Consider the following 17,307-nt stretch of genomic DNA (forward strand, 5'->3'; position numbering starts at 1 on the left):
ACAATAAAATAAGAAAACTGTTACATGAGAAATCGAGTGAATATCAAATGTTGTAAAAATATAAATTTCAGACGCTCATAAAAATTTAATTTAAGTTTCTTGTAGACATTTTTTTTTTGATAAAGGTAGACAAACTTATGAGTAATCTTATATTACATTTTAAAATCTTAGATTTAAAAAGAAAAATTTTTATGAATTCTCAACTCAAAATAATTTGCTAATTTTCATGATTTTTCCGTATTTTGTCAAAATTTGAACTTTAAATGCTTATAAATAAAAACTGTGACTTTGGATTTTAAATTTTTTTCAACTGCTATTAGAACGATATATCAGGAGCCTTATATTAAATTGTCACGCTTTTTTACCCAACAAATAAAATTTTATTGATATTTATAGAAAAAAAAACTAAAAAAATTGAAAACTGACAATGTCCGTAACAGCTCAAAAAGAGTAAAAATATTTTCAAAATTTTATGGTGTATAGAAAATGCTAATATAAACATTCAGTCAAAATTTCATGTCCCAACGGTCATTTGTTTTAGAATTACGCCAAAAACCAAAATCGATTTTCTCAAAAACAGATTTTGCGTAAAAATTCCCGTTTTTCCTTAATTTTACTTTTATTTTTCACGTCGCTTTTGAAAACTACTGGGAAATTTTTACTTTTGACCCCCCAAAGTACCAACTAGATTCACTTTCCTATCAGAAAGTTACTGTTGAAGAAAATCCAAGCACTTTTACTGTCCTAAAAGGTGATGACAGACACAAAAATTAAAAAAAGAACACACATCATTGTAAAATCAATACATTAATCGCTTCGCTCTGAATCTAAAATTTAGTACCTAATGATTAAATCTTTAAAAGACGTGATATAATATGGAAATTAAGTAAAATGCTATTTTATAATATTACAAATACCTATGATGACAAATAAGATCAATTGTAATGTTAAATACTTGGTCAACATATTGTTGATGCATTATTAATTACTGTAAATACTGTAGTGGTTACTTAATTGTATTTATTTAAGTATACTTCTACGTCCTGCCAAATAGTTAAACATAATATGTTGACTAAGTATTTAATATGACAATTGATTTTATTTGTCATCATAGGTATTTGTAATATTATAAAATGGCATTTTACTTAATTTCCATATTATATCGCGTCTTTTAAAGATTTAATCATTACTAAATTGTTTTTTTTTTAACTTAGCTTTTTTTTTACACTGAGTTATAACGAAGTGTTTTTGGTGTGATAAACATTACATGATATAGATAAAGAAATATATCTACTCCTTTAAGCCAGGGCTTGTGACGGAGTAGAGAGTTGACAATTGTATTGATAATATAATATATAAATGCTTAATTAAAAAATAAAATAAATTGGTATTAGGATACGTTATACATTATTATATATTATACACCTTTTTGCTTAAAATTAAGAAAAGACACAGTTTTCTAAAATATAAAACTTATATCATATTTAGTTCGCGATATTATTATTATTTTGCCCTCATTGATAATTAAACAATATATGGATGCAACATTGGTCCAAAATCCAACATAACGTAGAGGAAAACGACTTTTAAATAGATGCGATTTCTCTCTCGCACGGCAGCTCACAGGAGTTGTTCCACTCTCCATTATTTTTCCGGGATGATTTGGATTCACAATTGAACTCGGTAGGACGTAGGTAAGCTTTGTAAATTGCCCAAAATGAGTTAAAATATTTTGAGAATTTTATAAACTTTAGGCGATTATACATTTTTGATTAATAAGAAAATAAAAAATCGTTGTATGAGAATTTGTTAATTAACGGGTGAATATCCAATATCTAACTTCAAACGGTCGTAAAAAAATAATCTAACTTCTTTGTTTTGGTAAATGTAGGAAAACCTAAGTGGAATCTAGTATTAAATTAAATTTACAAATGTTAAAAATATCTCGAAATAATTTCCAACTGTTCGTGAATTGTTGTGGATTTCTGCAAACTCTGCTTATCTATTTTTTTAATTAATTTTTTTAAAGAACATTGTATTACATTTTCAAGTTTTTTCACTGAACACAATAATTTTTATCGACAGAAGTTTAAAAAAAACTAATAAAACTTTTCTTATGCCTATAAATAGATCAAAAAGAATAGCAATTATTTTATGGCGCAGAGAAATTGCTATTATAAAAATGCAGTGAAAATTGCATGTAAGTATCTACGGACTACGGTTATTTTTTTAGAGTTTCACTAAATAGCCAAATCAATTTTCTTTCAAAAACTAGTTGTGTGTAAAAATCTCAGTTTTTCCTAAATTTTGTTTGTTTTTCTTGACGCTTTTGAAAACTGTTGGGAATTTTTTACTTTTGATTGGATTCTCCAAAGTACCAACTAGATTCACTCTCCTACCAGAAAAAAATAAAAGAAGATGTTGAAAAAAATCGAAGCATTTTTACTGTTCCAAAAGTAAGATGACAGGCGCAAATAAAATATAAAGACACATCATTGTAAGATCAATATATTCATCGCTCCGCTCAGAATCTAAAATATAATACCTATAACCTATGTATTGTAAATTGTAATAATATTAGATAATCTTATTATTTTATACAAAACGATGTAAATGTGATTGTGAATCGTAATTCCTCAAAAATAACAATAATAAGACGAAATAAAACAACGGGTGAGCCGGCGGAGGGTTTGCGCGGCGAAACGCCGAGGTGATGGTATACGGGCGGGACGCAAGCAAAAATCGCATATTTTGTTTTTCGTATGAGCAGCAACGAGCCGCAAAGAATACCGCGGACGCTCCGAAACGGCTGTTGGTGTGTTAGCAAAAAGGGTCGTCCCGGACACAATCATCATCATCATCTCGTCGTCGTCGGCGGCGGCGTGCGCGGGCGCGAGCGCGCGCTCGATCCCTCTTTAATCGCTGTCGGAGACCGGAGTGGCGGACCGCGCTGGCCGTCACCCGCCCGCCACACAGGACGACACCGGTATGCGCACCATTTAAATTGTATTATTTGTATTACGTCTGCGCGCGACAGAACGACCAGACACCAGAGTGGTGTGCCGTGTGCGTGTCGTCAGAGCTCAGTATCTGGTGGAACGGCGGGCGGGGAGTAGGTGAGTAAGCAAACGGGCGACGGTGTGTACGGTTTTCCGTTGTTGGGTACTTTTATTCTTATTATTATTTTTTATTATTTATCGTTATCGTTTCAAGGGAGAAAAAGGGGGAAAAAGAGATAAATACCCGAGCGCTTGCCGCGACGACGCTCTGAACTATGTAACACTGCGGCTCTATCCGACTACATCGCGATTCACGACGACGACGATGATAATAAAAAAAACTAGCGGTAGCGGATCCCTTATCTCTCCGTCTCTCTCTCGGCGTTCGGCGTACATGTCGTCTGGTCGTCGGTGTTGTTGTTATTATTATTACTATTATCATCCTTACCGCACGACGACTACTATGGCGGTATTATTGATGTAATTATTATAATTGTTGTTGTTGTTGCCTGTTACGCATGCACGCGCACAACGCGTCGCCGCCGCGCGATCTCCGTCTTGCCGGCACATCGTTCGTCCGACGGCGATTCGCCCGGTGAACGTGCGCGTGTCCAATTCGCCGGATCCGGCTCCGTCTGTCCGACCGCGTGCCCCAGGCTCCGAGGACGTTCGCCGATCGTGGTTGCATCGTGTTGATGTCCATCGACAACTGTGGCCAGTGAGTATGCGATATGGCCTGGGAGTCCGTTGTAACTACGGTGATCCCCGTACGGTATGGTGCGACAGACTTATTTTGCAGTATGCGTTGTGATCTTGTTACGTTGAACAAACTAAATATGATGCTGAGATCATGATTTTTCCTGGTTAGGTCTATGTGACTAATTGGATCCAAGACGATTGTTAAATGAATGCAATTAAACTTTCTCAAACAAAAATTAATAAAATTAATATCAAAGTAACATAATATAAATAGAAACATATAACCTTGTCATTAGCGGTTCCAAATGAATTTAATATTTTCTTTTAGTATTTTGTCAACTAACCTATTTGTGAAAAGTAATTATAATTCTTTTGATGATATTGATTGTTTACATATTTTAATTTCATTGTAAAAAGTAGTTTTTAGAAACATAATATCATATTAGTTATTTACGATTTCTCTATGAATTTGAATAATGATTAATATTTGAATATTATTTTGTGGACGTTTTTAATTCTTTATAGTTTATAATATAATCATGTTGGCAGGTTAGTGTTTTATACTTATTAATCATTATGTAGGTATTCCATAATACATAAAATTGGAAAATACAAAAGTGATTATAATAATTAATCTTTATTATAATGATTTAAATTAGAATAATTCATGGAGAATTTTATATTTGAGATGTATTTATTTCGTTTTTTTAATTTGTAGGTTTTCAATTATAATAATGGAAAAAGAAAACAAATGTAAAGCTTAATAATGGTTTCATACTCAGATAGTGTAACATCTAATTTAACGGCGATTGCCAATAATAATATTCAACAAACTGATCAAGCAATATTTGAAGCTGATAAGCGAGCTGTTTATAAGTAATTTTTGAGTTAATGTTTTTAACTATGTATATTTTTTTTCCTAAAATTATAATTTTTCAGGCATCCACTTTTTCCCTTACTAGCATTACTTTTTGAAAGATGTGAACAAGCTACTCAGTCAGCAGCAATTTCAAATTCTGAAAGTTTTAATATGGATATACAAGCCTTTGTCCAACATCAAGAAAGAGATAGAAAACCATTTTTGATTAATGATACAGAAATCGATGGACTGGTATGTGTATTAAACTGTTTTAAATAAGAATTATAACTAACAATACATTTTTTTAAAAAATAAATCTTGAGTTTCATATCACACTTGGCTTAATTTTAGATTATGCACATTTTTAATAATAATATGAATCATAGGTATCAATATGAATTTTCTAAAAACTCCTTAATTTTATGCTCTTAAAATGAAGTAAAAATTTTTTCAGATGATAAAAGCTATTCAAGTATTACGAATACATTTATTAGAACTAGAAAAAGTTCAAGAATTGTGCAAAGATTTTTGTAGTAGATACATAACATGTCTCAAAATTAAAATGCAAAGTGAAAATTTATTGCGTTCCGATTACACATCTGGTTACTTAGAAAATAATAGCAGTGGTAACTCAAGTAATAGTAATTCTCCATTATGCCACTCTCCACACCATAGTCAGGTAAATATAATTGTTATTTATAGAGGTGGGGCGAACTCTAAAATGTGGTCTTGAAACGAACAATTCAGTATTAATATTGAACTCGAACCGAACATTTCATTCAACATCGAACAAACCCTGAATCTTTATAGCTTTATAACTCGCTCGGTTATCAGAGCAAAGCTTCTATTTTCATCGTCGGTTTTTCAGGGAAATGTCTACTGTTGAATGGTGTATTTTCTTTGGGTTTTTAGCGAAACAATGTTTTTTTCCCCAGGAAATGGTTATTGTTGATGACAATCAAGGCGGTACCAATATTATAGTTTTACATACATTATTATTAACTTGTCAACATATTTTATTTTCATAATTTTATTATTAAAAAATTAATTAGTACTATTGACTTGGAAAATGTTGTGTTTGACATTTTGTTGAAGTTCATACATTTTTGAATATTTTTGAAAATTCATAGGTAATTCAAACTTTTTTGGAGTTCTGATTAGTTATAAAATTGCAAACTTTTTATTCGAGTTTGGTTCGTGTTGATTTTTCAAACTTTAAACAGTTCCACCCACCTCTAGTTATTTAGTATTTACATTTAATATCATTGACTTAAGAATAAACAGATAAGCCATGTTATATAGAAATTTGTTTACTACCCATTGCCAAATCATAATTTACTGGTTACTACATTACAATGCATTTGTCCTATCTATATGGTTGTAACAAATTGCGGAATAAAAATCCCTGGGTAAAAAAAACCTTTCACGTACAACCTCGGAAAAAAAATCCACAGACTACAATATTACTTACAACCATATAAAAATGATTGAATAATCATTTTTAAATACTAATTATTGTAATTACCACATTATTAATATTTAATTACAATAATATAATATACTTATAGTATAGTCGTATGGGTATACTTATCAATAAAGAAATTAATAATAAATATTTTTCACAACTTTTAACAGCGTCATATGTTAATGGTCCTTTTTAAAGAATAGGTACTCATCAACTATTATTTGATAATTATTTTATAAATTTTTAAATATTGTACCTGTCAAGTAATACTTGTAAAATCGCTTCCTAATAATATTATATTTACATTATATCAAAATATTATAGAAACGTAATATTTCATTTTGGGGATCTAATTTTGACAGAATTATACATAGGTAAAACTAAATATTATTGTTTTTGAACATAGATTTTAAAATTCAATATTTATTTTATACATACTCGATTTTTAATTGTTTTACACCCGTATGGATAGTCTATGTATACGGAAAATATACTATAAGTATGTATTTGTAATTATTTATTAATAATGTGGTAATTAATAATTACACAAATTAGCGTTTACAAAATATTTGTTGAATCATTTCCATGTGGTTGTGAGTAATATTGTTGGCTGGGGATTTTTTCCGGGGTTGTTTGTCGGGGATTTTATTCCAATTATCAATTGTAGCACAGATTATATAAAACTTATTTTATTTAATCCCTGGTTGTGTGGTAATATTGCTGTTAACTCTCCTGCTCACTCGATGAATTCAATGGTAAGATATTCCATTGTTGACAGCAATTAATTATATAACAACTAGTTAATTTATATATTAACTGCTTATCTGTTAATTTCAAAATCAGTGATTAAGTATGTGATCAGTAGTTTAATAATAAGTTTATTGATTGATTGATTAATTTATTATCAATTAGAAATGGGTATTTATAGTAATTTTTTAAAACCTGTCATGTTTTAAATAATTATTCACGTGTATTTTATAATATTTTATTCTGAAGTATATTCATCAGTACCTATACATTCAATATATTCTTAGTAAACACTTATATAAACTTTTGAATTGAAATACAGTTTGATTAAATCATAAACTAATAATTATTAATGAAAGTCAATAACCATACTAGTTAGTTTTGGTTGAGTTTACATGCATTCATACAAGTTATACATACAGAATAAATACATAAATAAGACATGATTTATGTACCTATATTGTCTATGCATATACTATAGCCATCGAGAGAGTACTATTCCTTCGCGCATCCAAATGATTGAGCTCCGTGGTTTCGTACCCAAATTTCTCCCACTCTACCATCTAGTCACCGCCTTAAATTCACCCACTCACTAAGCGGCGACGGCACCGTCACCGTTTCCTGCTTTTGGATTTATTTGTGTATAAATTAATGTTCAAGTTAGTAAAATAATTTAATCCGGTCTTGTTTACATACTATATATGTCTTAATAAATGTGTAAATGTCCATGTTTGGGTAAACTTAAAATATGGTTTTATTTTACATTTATTTTATTCATTAGTTTATTATGGTACATTAGGTTTAGGTTTATAATGATGTTTGACAGGTGATATCCTCTTCAGGAGTTTCTGTGCGGCAGTCTGGAGACAACGATGCTATAAAACCAAAGACAATAATGGATTTAAAAAACATAACCAGTCTTTTGTCAAATATACCATCTTCCACATCTATAGAAATGAAAGATATAACTCAAGTATCTGATGTTTCACAACTTGATTTGACAGTCACCAAATCTACGCTTCAAAATTCTTCTTTAGAAAAAACACCATTATCAGCAATCGGTACAAATGTATTACAGAGTAATGTTTCTATTTTACATGGTAGGTAATTTAATGTTTATGTATAACTAAACATTTTTTTTTTTATTGATTTATGAATTTAATCTTTGTATATTTTTTATGGTTTATCAATCTCCAAGTATCACAGTTACATTAGTTAGTTTTAACTTTTTTTAGTGCATTATAATAGCACTTATTGGATTTAGTATATATGTGTTTTATCATAATCATTAATAAAAATAATTGAGTATATAGAACATATATATATTAAACGTAATTAAGTAATCAAATATTTTAAGAATACAAACGTTGAAAGTAAAAGTTGTAAAAATATTTATTATTTTTCACTTTTAAGGAATGAAATAATTATTTGAACAACTTTTTTTACTGAATTTTTTAATTAAAATTATATCAATTATTAATTACAAGTAATTTATTTTATTTACAAAGTTCACATCATTTCTGTTGTAGAAATACGTTTAGAATAGGCAGAACGCATATTATGCTAATGTGTTGAAAATATATTAATTACTGTTTGGACTTGTCCAAAGTTTATATATATTTATATATTTTTTTAGGTTCCTTATCAGCGACTAGTGGTGGCTCTTGTGATGAAGAAGATGACTATTTTGGAAGTAAAAAAAAAAGGCAACAAAAAAGAGGAATTCTTCCTAAACAGGCTACAAGTGTAATGCGCTCTTGGCTTTTTCAACATTTAATTGTAATTATAACTTTTTAAAATATTTTTAGTTTTACACTGTTTATTAAGTATTGATGACTACATATACCCCTATCACCTTATATGAATACCTTATAATAATAACAATTATTTTTATATATTATTTATCTTTCTGTACACCAATATCATGCCATATGCAAAAAAAGGAATTAATTTTTTTCACATGTTTTATGTAATTATATATTATATCTATGATTAAAATATAACTTGAAATTTTGAATTTTAAATCCTTTAAATATTACATTTTAGACAATTAAATTAATAAGATATGACATAAAATTAATTTTTACAAATTACTCATTGAATATAATAAATGTGGTGTTTGAAACTTATTTGCGTATTGATTACAATTTTTAAATACATTTTAATAATAAAAACATATTGGTTTTCAGCATCCATACCCTACAGAAGATGAAAAAAAAATTATTGCAGCACAGACTAATTTAACATTGTTGCAAGTAAATAATTGGTTTATCAATGCAAGGAGACGAATATTACAACCAATGCTTGATGCTTCCACACCTGATATTGCCGGTATTTTTATTTTCATTATTATAAGTGATTATAATTGTACAATAAAATTTGATTAGTAATCTAAATGTATATTTTAAAATACAGGTGAACAAAATTTTACTCTTTCTAAAGATAAGTCTGTAATTGTTGATAATAACAAATTTTCATGGCCTGTTGATGATATATTACAAGCTCAAAACGTCAATGGTAAATAAGATCATAAATATCTCAAATAAGTATATAAGTATATATATGTGTGTATGTATGTATGTATGAAGGTGGCATGTGTATTTCTCATATTTGTATGTAAATGTGTGGGTTTATGTGTATGCAGTGGAAATATAAGATACATTAGGACGGTGTTTGTGAGAAAGGGCATAAGTCAAAACTCGCTAGTTTTCAGGAGACACAAAAAATGTATAATTCAAAAGGGTTTTGCTTATAATTATTAATTTTTTTTTAATTAATACAGTTTATTTGTTAATAGATTTTTTTAAATCAATATAAATATTTTTAATTTATTGTTTTATTATTTTTAATGACTTGTTACCATTATCATATTGAATTTAACAATTGCATAACTTGTGCCTTTTCTCACATATTGACTTGTATCTAATTACACACAAATAAAATCAAAATTTTTGTGATAAAGGGCACATGTCATAAATATAATATTAATATTATATATTTTTTCACAACATATACCATTTTTATAACTTTATGCTATTTACAAAAATAATTAATTGGCAGGCAGCACAAAAAACATACATTATAAAATACTTATTCCCTTAAACATAAATAAAAGAACATATAATAATTAGAAATGTTTTAAGATATCAATGGTTTATTTATTAAATACTTGCAATATACTTAAAATAAAAATTATAAAATTATAAAAACATAATTAAAAACAAAATATGTATAAGTATTATAAATTTTTTAACTTATTATAAAACAAATAGATTTGTAATATGACAATATGATAAAAATAGATATAACTCTGTAAGCTATATTTAACTATTAATACACAATATAAATCATTAATTAAAAAACTTTTAAAGAACTAACCTTTAAACAGAAAATAATAACTCCTACAAACATAACAAATAAAGTAAATTTTTTTAAATAATTTTTAAAAAATAATTAGAAATTAAAAATATAATAATTGTATAAGTAAACTGCTAATCAAATAACAATTTAACAATCTCAGGAACATACATAAAAATGCACTTGTAGTTATAAAGAAATTAATGATATAAAATAAAATGAACATAAAAAAATTAATAATTTTCTTCATCTGACACTATAGGGTCATTTATATTTTGTTTAGTTTTTAAATTTTGATAAAAACTATCAATAGTTTCAGGAATAAATTTTAAAAGAGAAAGTAGATCCTTTTTCTTTTCTTCAGTGATAGGTAAGATGTCATTATATGCTTTTGGAATATATCTATTATTTTGAAGTGAATTTCTATGGGACATACTTATACTGTTAAATAAAGTATTTTCACTTTGTATATTTTTGTAGAATACTTTATTTTTGTCTTGTTTTGTATATCTTAACCATTTGATGTCACAAAATTTTAATGTTTCTCCTTTGTCATTTTTTTTTTTTAAACTGGTATTTAGTTTTTAGTTAACTGTTAAAGTCTAAAAAATATGGTGGTTCTATCTCTATAACAGTAAATTTATCTTTACCTGCAAATCGAATTAACTGGGCCCAGTCATGTGGATGAAAAACTGTGGTAGAAAATCGTTTTTTTGATTTTTCAATGCGAGCGTGATCGGAGTCACACTCCATTCGGGAGTGCCCAGATACCATAAATGTATGGTCAATTACCTCAATACTTGTATTTTCTTGTTCCAAAAATATTAGACATATTGCCATAAATAAAGAATTTTTGTTTTGTCCAGGATAACAGTCACTGTACATTATGACATGTTTGATTTCTGGTGGTAAGTTAGATAAAAAATTAAAAACGCATGACCCTATATCATTTCCTCCTCTTTTTGCCATCGACTCATTCCAATCATAACATGAAGCTTTTGAGGTCTTAATAAATTGACGTTTATAGAATGCGACAGATGATTCTAGACTTGGGGTTGGAAGGCATTGTTGCAAATCAAATGATATTACACATACCTTATTTGAAGTAGTACCTGCATCTTTTCTTTTTGTTTCATACGCGTTTTCAGCTTCATCTTGATGTATTTTTCTTTCATTTAATAGTTCTATTTTACGTTCTTCTGTACAGCTAATATTGGTGGCTTGAATTGTTAAACTGTCACATTTAGAACATGTATCTTTTTTTGGATTTTTTATTTTAAGACCACATTCTTTAAAATATTTTTGGTATAATGTTCGATTTACTGGTTCACTTACTGATTGTTTGTACTGATCATATGCCAACTGGATAGTGTAATGATGAGGTAGATATTTTTTGGCAGTTTCTTTTCTGCAATAATGGCTTTCATATGATGGCAATTTATTTATATGATCAATTACAGACTGTATAACTCGTGGACTTAATTTATTTTGAGGTTTAGAATGTCCTCTTTTATCAGGAGTAACTTTATGAGCAGGAGAACTACTTTTCTGGGTACAAATCAAGCGTACAAATTTAGGTGTTATGCCAAATATTTTCAAAAAACATGTTTTGCAAACATTAATTAAGTCCTTAACTTTCGGAATATAGTAAGAAAAATTGCAAACCCTATTCTTTTGTTTTTCTGGTGTACTGTTTCTTTTTCTACTTGTAATCTTACTGGTAACACATATCAAGCTAGAAATGTATGAGACTTTTCTGTCATGAGATTTTAATGACCAGTAAATATCAAATAATGTTGTTTGTAAGTTTTCATTAATTTTGGTTTTACACTGTGACCTACAGTCATTTAAAATTATTGAAGTACGAGCTTTTACAGATTTTCCATTATTTGTAATATATTCTTCTCCACAATCTTTTTTATACTTTCTGTATTCTCTAATGTTATATGTAACAGGTTCAGGTGTACCTGGTATAACACTTATTTCATCGCAGTTATTTGTCTCTGGAATATGATTAATGTCAAGTAGTTATAACACTATTATTATCACTATCAGTACCATTAAGTTGATAAATATTATTCAACAAAATTGCTTGAGGAATAGAAACTTCAGTCTAAGAAAATAAAATACGACAAATATTAATAAAATAAAATAGATATAAGTTAACAATAAATAATTTTAAGTCGATAAATCGTTTATTTATTTTATAACATATTGCAAAATTGGGTTTCACATGAAACAAAACCTACAATATCAATTTAAATCAAATTTTAAAGTAAAATAAATAATACATTTAATTACCTGCACTTCATGAATTGTTGGAGGTTTATTTATAATATTGTTCACGCAAGAAATCTCTTCATCTATCTCAATATTATCACTGCTGAACTCAATATTATAATCCACTCCGTTTAAGGTTATACAACCACCAGCGTTATCACTTTCATTAAAATTGGTTTGATTAACCCAGTTCTAAATTAAAATGAACCTTTTTAAATTAAAAAACTGGAAACTGACTCGGCTGTATAGTAGATGTCGGACTTACTATTGTTTTTTGTCGTTTGTATTCAGATTCAAACTGACGATTTAAATTTCGACAAAAAGCTTTTGGTTTTGGTTTAATGTTTGAGACTTCATCAGTTTGATCTATTAATTTAAATTTTCAAATAAAATAAAAATTATATTTTCGAACATGTAGTAATATTAATCAGTCATAAGAGTATAATATCATTAAGTAAAATAATTGTAATAATATGAAATACTTACCAATGACCATTTTCAATAACTGTTCAGTTCTTTTAGACGTCATAACTAAATGTTATTTTTATAGTAGCTATTAACTATTTTTAATAATAATTTTAAAATTTATTAATCGAATGATTAAAATAATATACAATTTAAAATAAAACACCATACACATTGGACTGATTTTAGTATAATGATTATGCATAATATTATTGACTTATGCCCTTTCTCACAAACACAATAGTTTGTATTTTTATCCATGTCTAAATGCACATGGATGTATTTTGGTAACAAAAACAGATGGACAATTCACAGTAGTACCAAACGACGGCTTGAAATTTCCTACTAAATTAATGTATAACATGAAAATGTCAAAAATTGATTTATGCCCTTTCTCACAAACACCGTTCAATTATTTATTATATGTACATCATTATTTTTGGACAATTATGTTGTAGTTAATAACTTTCACTGTATTAAGAGTTGCCTTTTAAGAGGATGTAGGTACTTACAGTTTTAATATTATATTAATTTGTTAAGTTGTTTGCTATATTATTAAATTGACCTGCCATTAAACTTGTAGATATTTGATCCCTCTGAATCATGAAAAAGTAGAAATTGAAAATGTTGGTTATAGATTAGTAGATTTAAGTAGATTTAACTACAAATGTGTGTCTGTAGACTAAGACAGAACCACTTTCAATTTCATTAATATCAGATTTTGCACTGTTCACCAGTTGATTTTTATTCCAATATACTAAAGAAGTTTATTTGCTATATAAAATAGTTACTATCATAAGAATTCAAGGAACTCCCCCCCTTTAATAAGCTTTAGCTGCCTCTAGTATACTCATAAAAAAAAATGGTATTGAGTTGTTATAATAAACAAAAGGCAATGAGGGGGGGAAAGCATAACAACACCCAAATCTCTACAGGCTATGCCACTGTGTGGTGCTCTCTTAAAAAACACTGGACTACTTTTATATAAATATATTCTATTTCAAATGTTTATAATTAAATAATTCAATACAAATTAAAAAAAAAATGCATATTTAATAATTCATTAAATTGCATTAATATTCATATCAACTTCCATTAAAGTATGATTAATACTTAAATCTAACACTTGTTAACATTTTTTTGATTGATTGTTACATATTATGTTACTTTATCATTAAAACAGATAGTTTTAAATTAATAGTTAAATGTCAATATCATTATTATTTATTTACCTTATAATATAACTTTAATTTATTTTCATCAAAATAAGGTTCATTTAAATTATTCCATGTGTACCAGGTGTAACTTAATGTGTACATATTATATTTATCTATTTATTTGAAATCAAAAATCATAATATTACACAATACTTTTTTAACTAGGCAACATTAATTTAATTTTACAACTGAATAATTTATATAATGTATTAATGCAAATAAAATTGAAGCTTGGGTGGGAGCAAGGAGTTCACAACTTATAATATCGTAACATATTGACAAGGAGCTACTATATACAGTGAAACTTTCATATAACAAAATTTTCTGTTAAACAAATTATTTTTGAGAACCATCATTGTTAATGATGCGTAAACTATGTTTAACGAGTTCCTCTATATTACAATTTATTTTTGCTCCCCATGAAACTTTGTTGTATGGAAGTTTCACTGTATAATGTATTTATAAGCAAAACTTAAAAAATCAATATTAAACATAAATTAAAAAAATGAATAAGAAATTAGAAAAAAAAAATTCAACATTTACAAGAAAATGTTTTTTTTTAATAGTTAATAACATTAATATAACATAATGAATTAATGTTTATATTATAAATTGAATAGTTATTGAGCCTTAACATAACCATGTTTTAAACATACTAATAATCAATATAATAATTGCGAATAGATCAGATGGTTTTAAAGTTGATTGATAAACTTATTTCATTCATTTTTTTGTTTGTAAAGTGTATTCTAGTTAAAATTAAATACGCCATATTATTTTATGTAATAGTAACCATATTTAATTTTTAGAAAATTCAAATGAATCAAATTTTGGTGAAAGTGATGCAGAGGAAGAAGAAGAAGAAGAAATTAGTGATATTTTTTCTCAACATAGTGTTAATGAATCAGATTAGTCAGTATTTTATAAATAATTTTAAATGTACAATGTTCATAAAGAATACATGCTATTATACTATATACGGTTGAGTATTCGTTTTAAATGGTGAAATTAATAATATAATGTTGGATCCATTAAATATGTATTACACAGTAGATTAGAGGTCCCCAAACTTTTCACAGTATGACCCATTTTGGAAAATGTTCAGATTTTGACAATCTACAACGTATACTAATGTCATTTTATTTTTCATTGATAATCAATATTTTCGCGATAACTTTTAGTCTAACAGTGTTGTGGTAACACGTCACTGGTACATTAGAAATCATTGTGGATAATGATCAATGATAAAATTAATTTCAAACATCAATGTAAGATTTAGTTACATGGAAAATACTCAATCATATTTATTTTCATTTAAATATATATTATAGTATATCTTTTCTTTTTTAGAGTAATCTGATATCAAATATTTTTTATTATACAAATATTTAAATATTCCAAAACCTAATATGACCCACCAAAAATATAACCATGGCCCACTTTTGGGCTGCGACCTACAGTTTGCAAACCTCTGCATTAGACTTTGTGAGATAATTGACTTAAAACTTTTATAATATAATACAAAATCTGTGTAATTTATTGAAAATATTTGATACGTTTCATAAATTGTATAAAATGGTTAAAAGTACTTAATTGGATTATAACTGTCATTTAATGAACCGATGAAATGTGTTTATATGAAATGAATAAATGTTCCAAGCCTTTATAAGTATTATAAGTAATAATAACTAATCAATGACTGTAAAAACAATTTGTACAAAATTAAATGTTGTTTAGAATAACAATTGATTGAGGTTTAACTAGAATTATTGCATTATTTGAAAAATTATAGAAATATAATATAATTATTAAATGCTAATGATTTAAAAATTAAAACTATTGTACTTTCATTTATATCTTGAGTTGTCCATCTCTAAGTATTTTAATATTAATTTGTAAAGCTGGTTAATATACAATTTTATATTTTTAGATATGTTTTCCTTTTTATATAAAGACAACATCATTATAGAAATAATAATACTACTTTTATGAGAAATTGACCATCAACTCCTTACTTATTGTAATAATTGTTTATAATAAAATCACATCAGTTTTCCTCAGCCAACATTTTAGCGCTTTAAAATAATGTTAAAACACCATAATAAAACTAGTGGAAGGCAAATTCTTATATTTACTAAATTTTTTATTTTTTATTAAATATATATACATTCAAAATAAATTCTTATTTCATAAATGTAATTTACATTTGTACATTCATAACTTTTTTTTGATTTAACTCTTTCATTACCTAATTTTACATTTTCTTGAAAAATTGTTTATATTCACAAGTACTCAATTATTATTAGGGTTAACTTATTTTTTTACTCTCATTCTCGTCTTATATTATGTATTATTATAAACAAATAAATTATATTTTAGAAAAATTCTGCATAATTATTATAATAAATATTGTACAATGAATCTTTAGTATAATATATTGTAATCTTTTGTGAAATTTTAATGATCTTAGATTTGAGGAAATGTATTATAATTTTAGTGAACATTATACAATCCTCTACAAACTAATAATTTACAAAAATATTTTGTTATTTATTAAATTTTTTTTCAATTAAAAATTTATTTTATATTTTACCCTGAAGTATGTTTGTATCCTATGTACATGTCTTTTTAAATCTTACACATATTTCACATATTCATGACAAATTTTGAGTATTGTGCTCTCTTTAAAAATGTGTAACCTAAAGGCCTAAACAACTTAATTACCTATCATACCGTAATTTTTTGGTTTTTAAAATTCATCCTAATTTATTTATATATTTTTTATTTATTACTAAAATAATTGTAGATATTGTAAAATCAACTATATTCATATGTATTTAAAATAATACCATATATGTATGTCATCATTTAAAATTATACTCGCTTATTGTTTTATGTAAAATAAATGGTAAATTGATTGATAATAAAATGTATGTTGCTTTTAATTGTAGTATGATAAATAATGGATATGTGATAAATGTATGCTACAAACTAAATAATTGTAGTAATACATACATAAATGATTTTTATTTTATTTTTTAATACAACACGAGCTTTTGCCCAATTTACAGTTTATACATTGAATACAATACATTGTTTAAAACATTTCATGTATTATTAAAGAAAGAAAGAAGGATCTTGATTTGCTTAATAAATGCAGCAGCGTCTTGGCTCATTTTATCATAATTAATTGAGGAAGTAGGAGTGAAAAGGGTGACG

The 17,307-nt window shown here is 26.8% G+C and overlaps 1 protein-coding gene across 3 annotated transcripts; it reads left to right on the top strand.

Annotated features, from left to right (window-relative positions):
- Window positions 1-2,914: 2,914 nt before the first annotated feature.
- LOC132934955 (homeobox protein PKNOX2-like) lies at window positions 2,915-17,013 on the top strand. Of its 3 annotated transcripts, XM_061001396.1 has the most exons (10): window positions 3,102-3,116; window positions 3,214-3,717; window positions 4,417-4,574; window positions 4,638-4,809; window positions 5,012-5,236; window positions 7,596-7,869; window positions 8,406-8,548; window positions 8,959-9,100; window positions 9,185-9,286; window positions 14,898-17,013. In XM_061001396.1, the coding sequence occupies exons 3-10, from the start codon at window positions 4,465-4,467 to the stop codon at window positions 14,999-15,001; spliced, it is 1,272 nt and encodes a 423-aa protein (XP_060857379.1). In that variant the 5' UTR covers window positions 3,102-3,116; window positions 3,214-3,717; window positions 4,417-4,464; the 3' UTR covers window positions 15,002-17,013. The 3 variants fall into 3 exon arrangements, with proteins under 3 accessions (XP_060857377.1, XP_060857379.1, XP_060857380.1); XM_061001394.1 differs by having other exon boundaries at window positions 2,915-3,717; XM_061001397.1 differs by lacking the exons at window positions 3,102-3,116; window positions 3,214-3,717 and adding an exon at window positions 3,754-3,771.
- Window positions 17,014-17,307: the final 294 nt, after the last annotated feature.

Source organism: Metopolophium dirhodum, chromosome 1 (genome assembly GCF_019925205.1).
Source record: "Metopolophium dirhodum isolate CAU chromosome 1, ASM1992520v1, whole genome shotgun sequence".
NCBI classification, from domain to species: Eukaryota; Metazoa; Arthropoda; class Insecta; order Hemiptera; family Aphididae; genus Metopolophium; species Metopolophium dirhodum.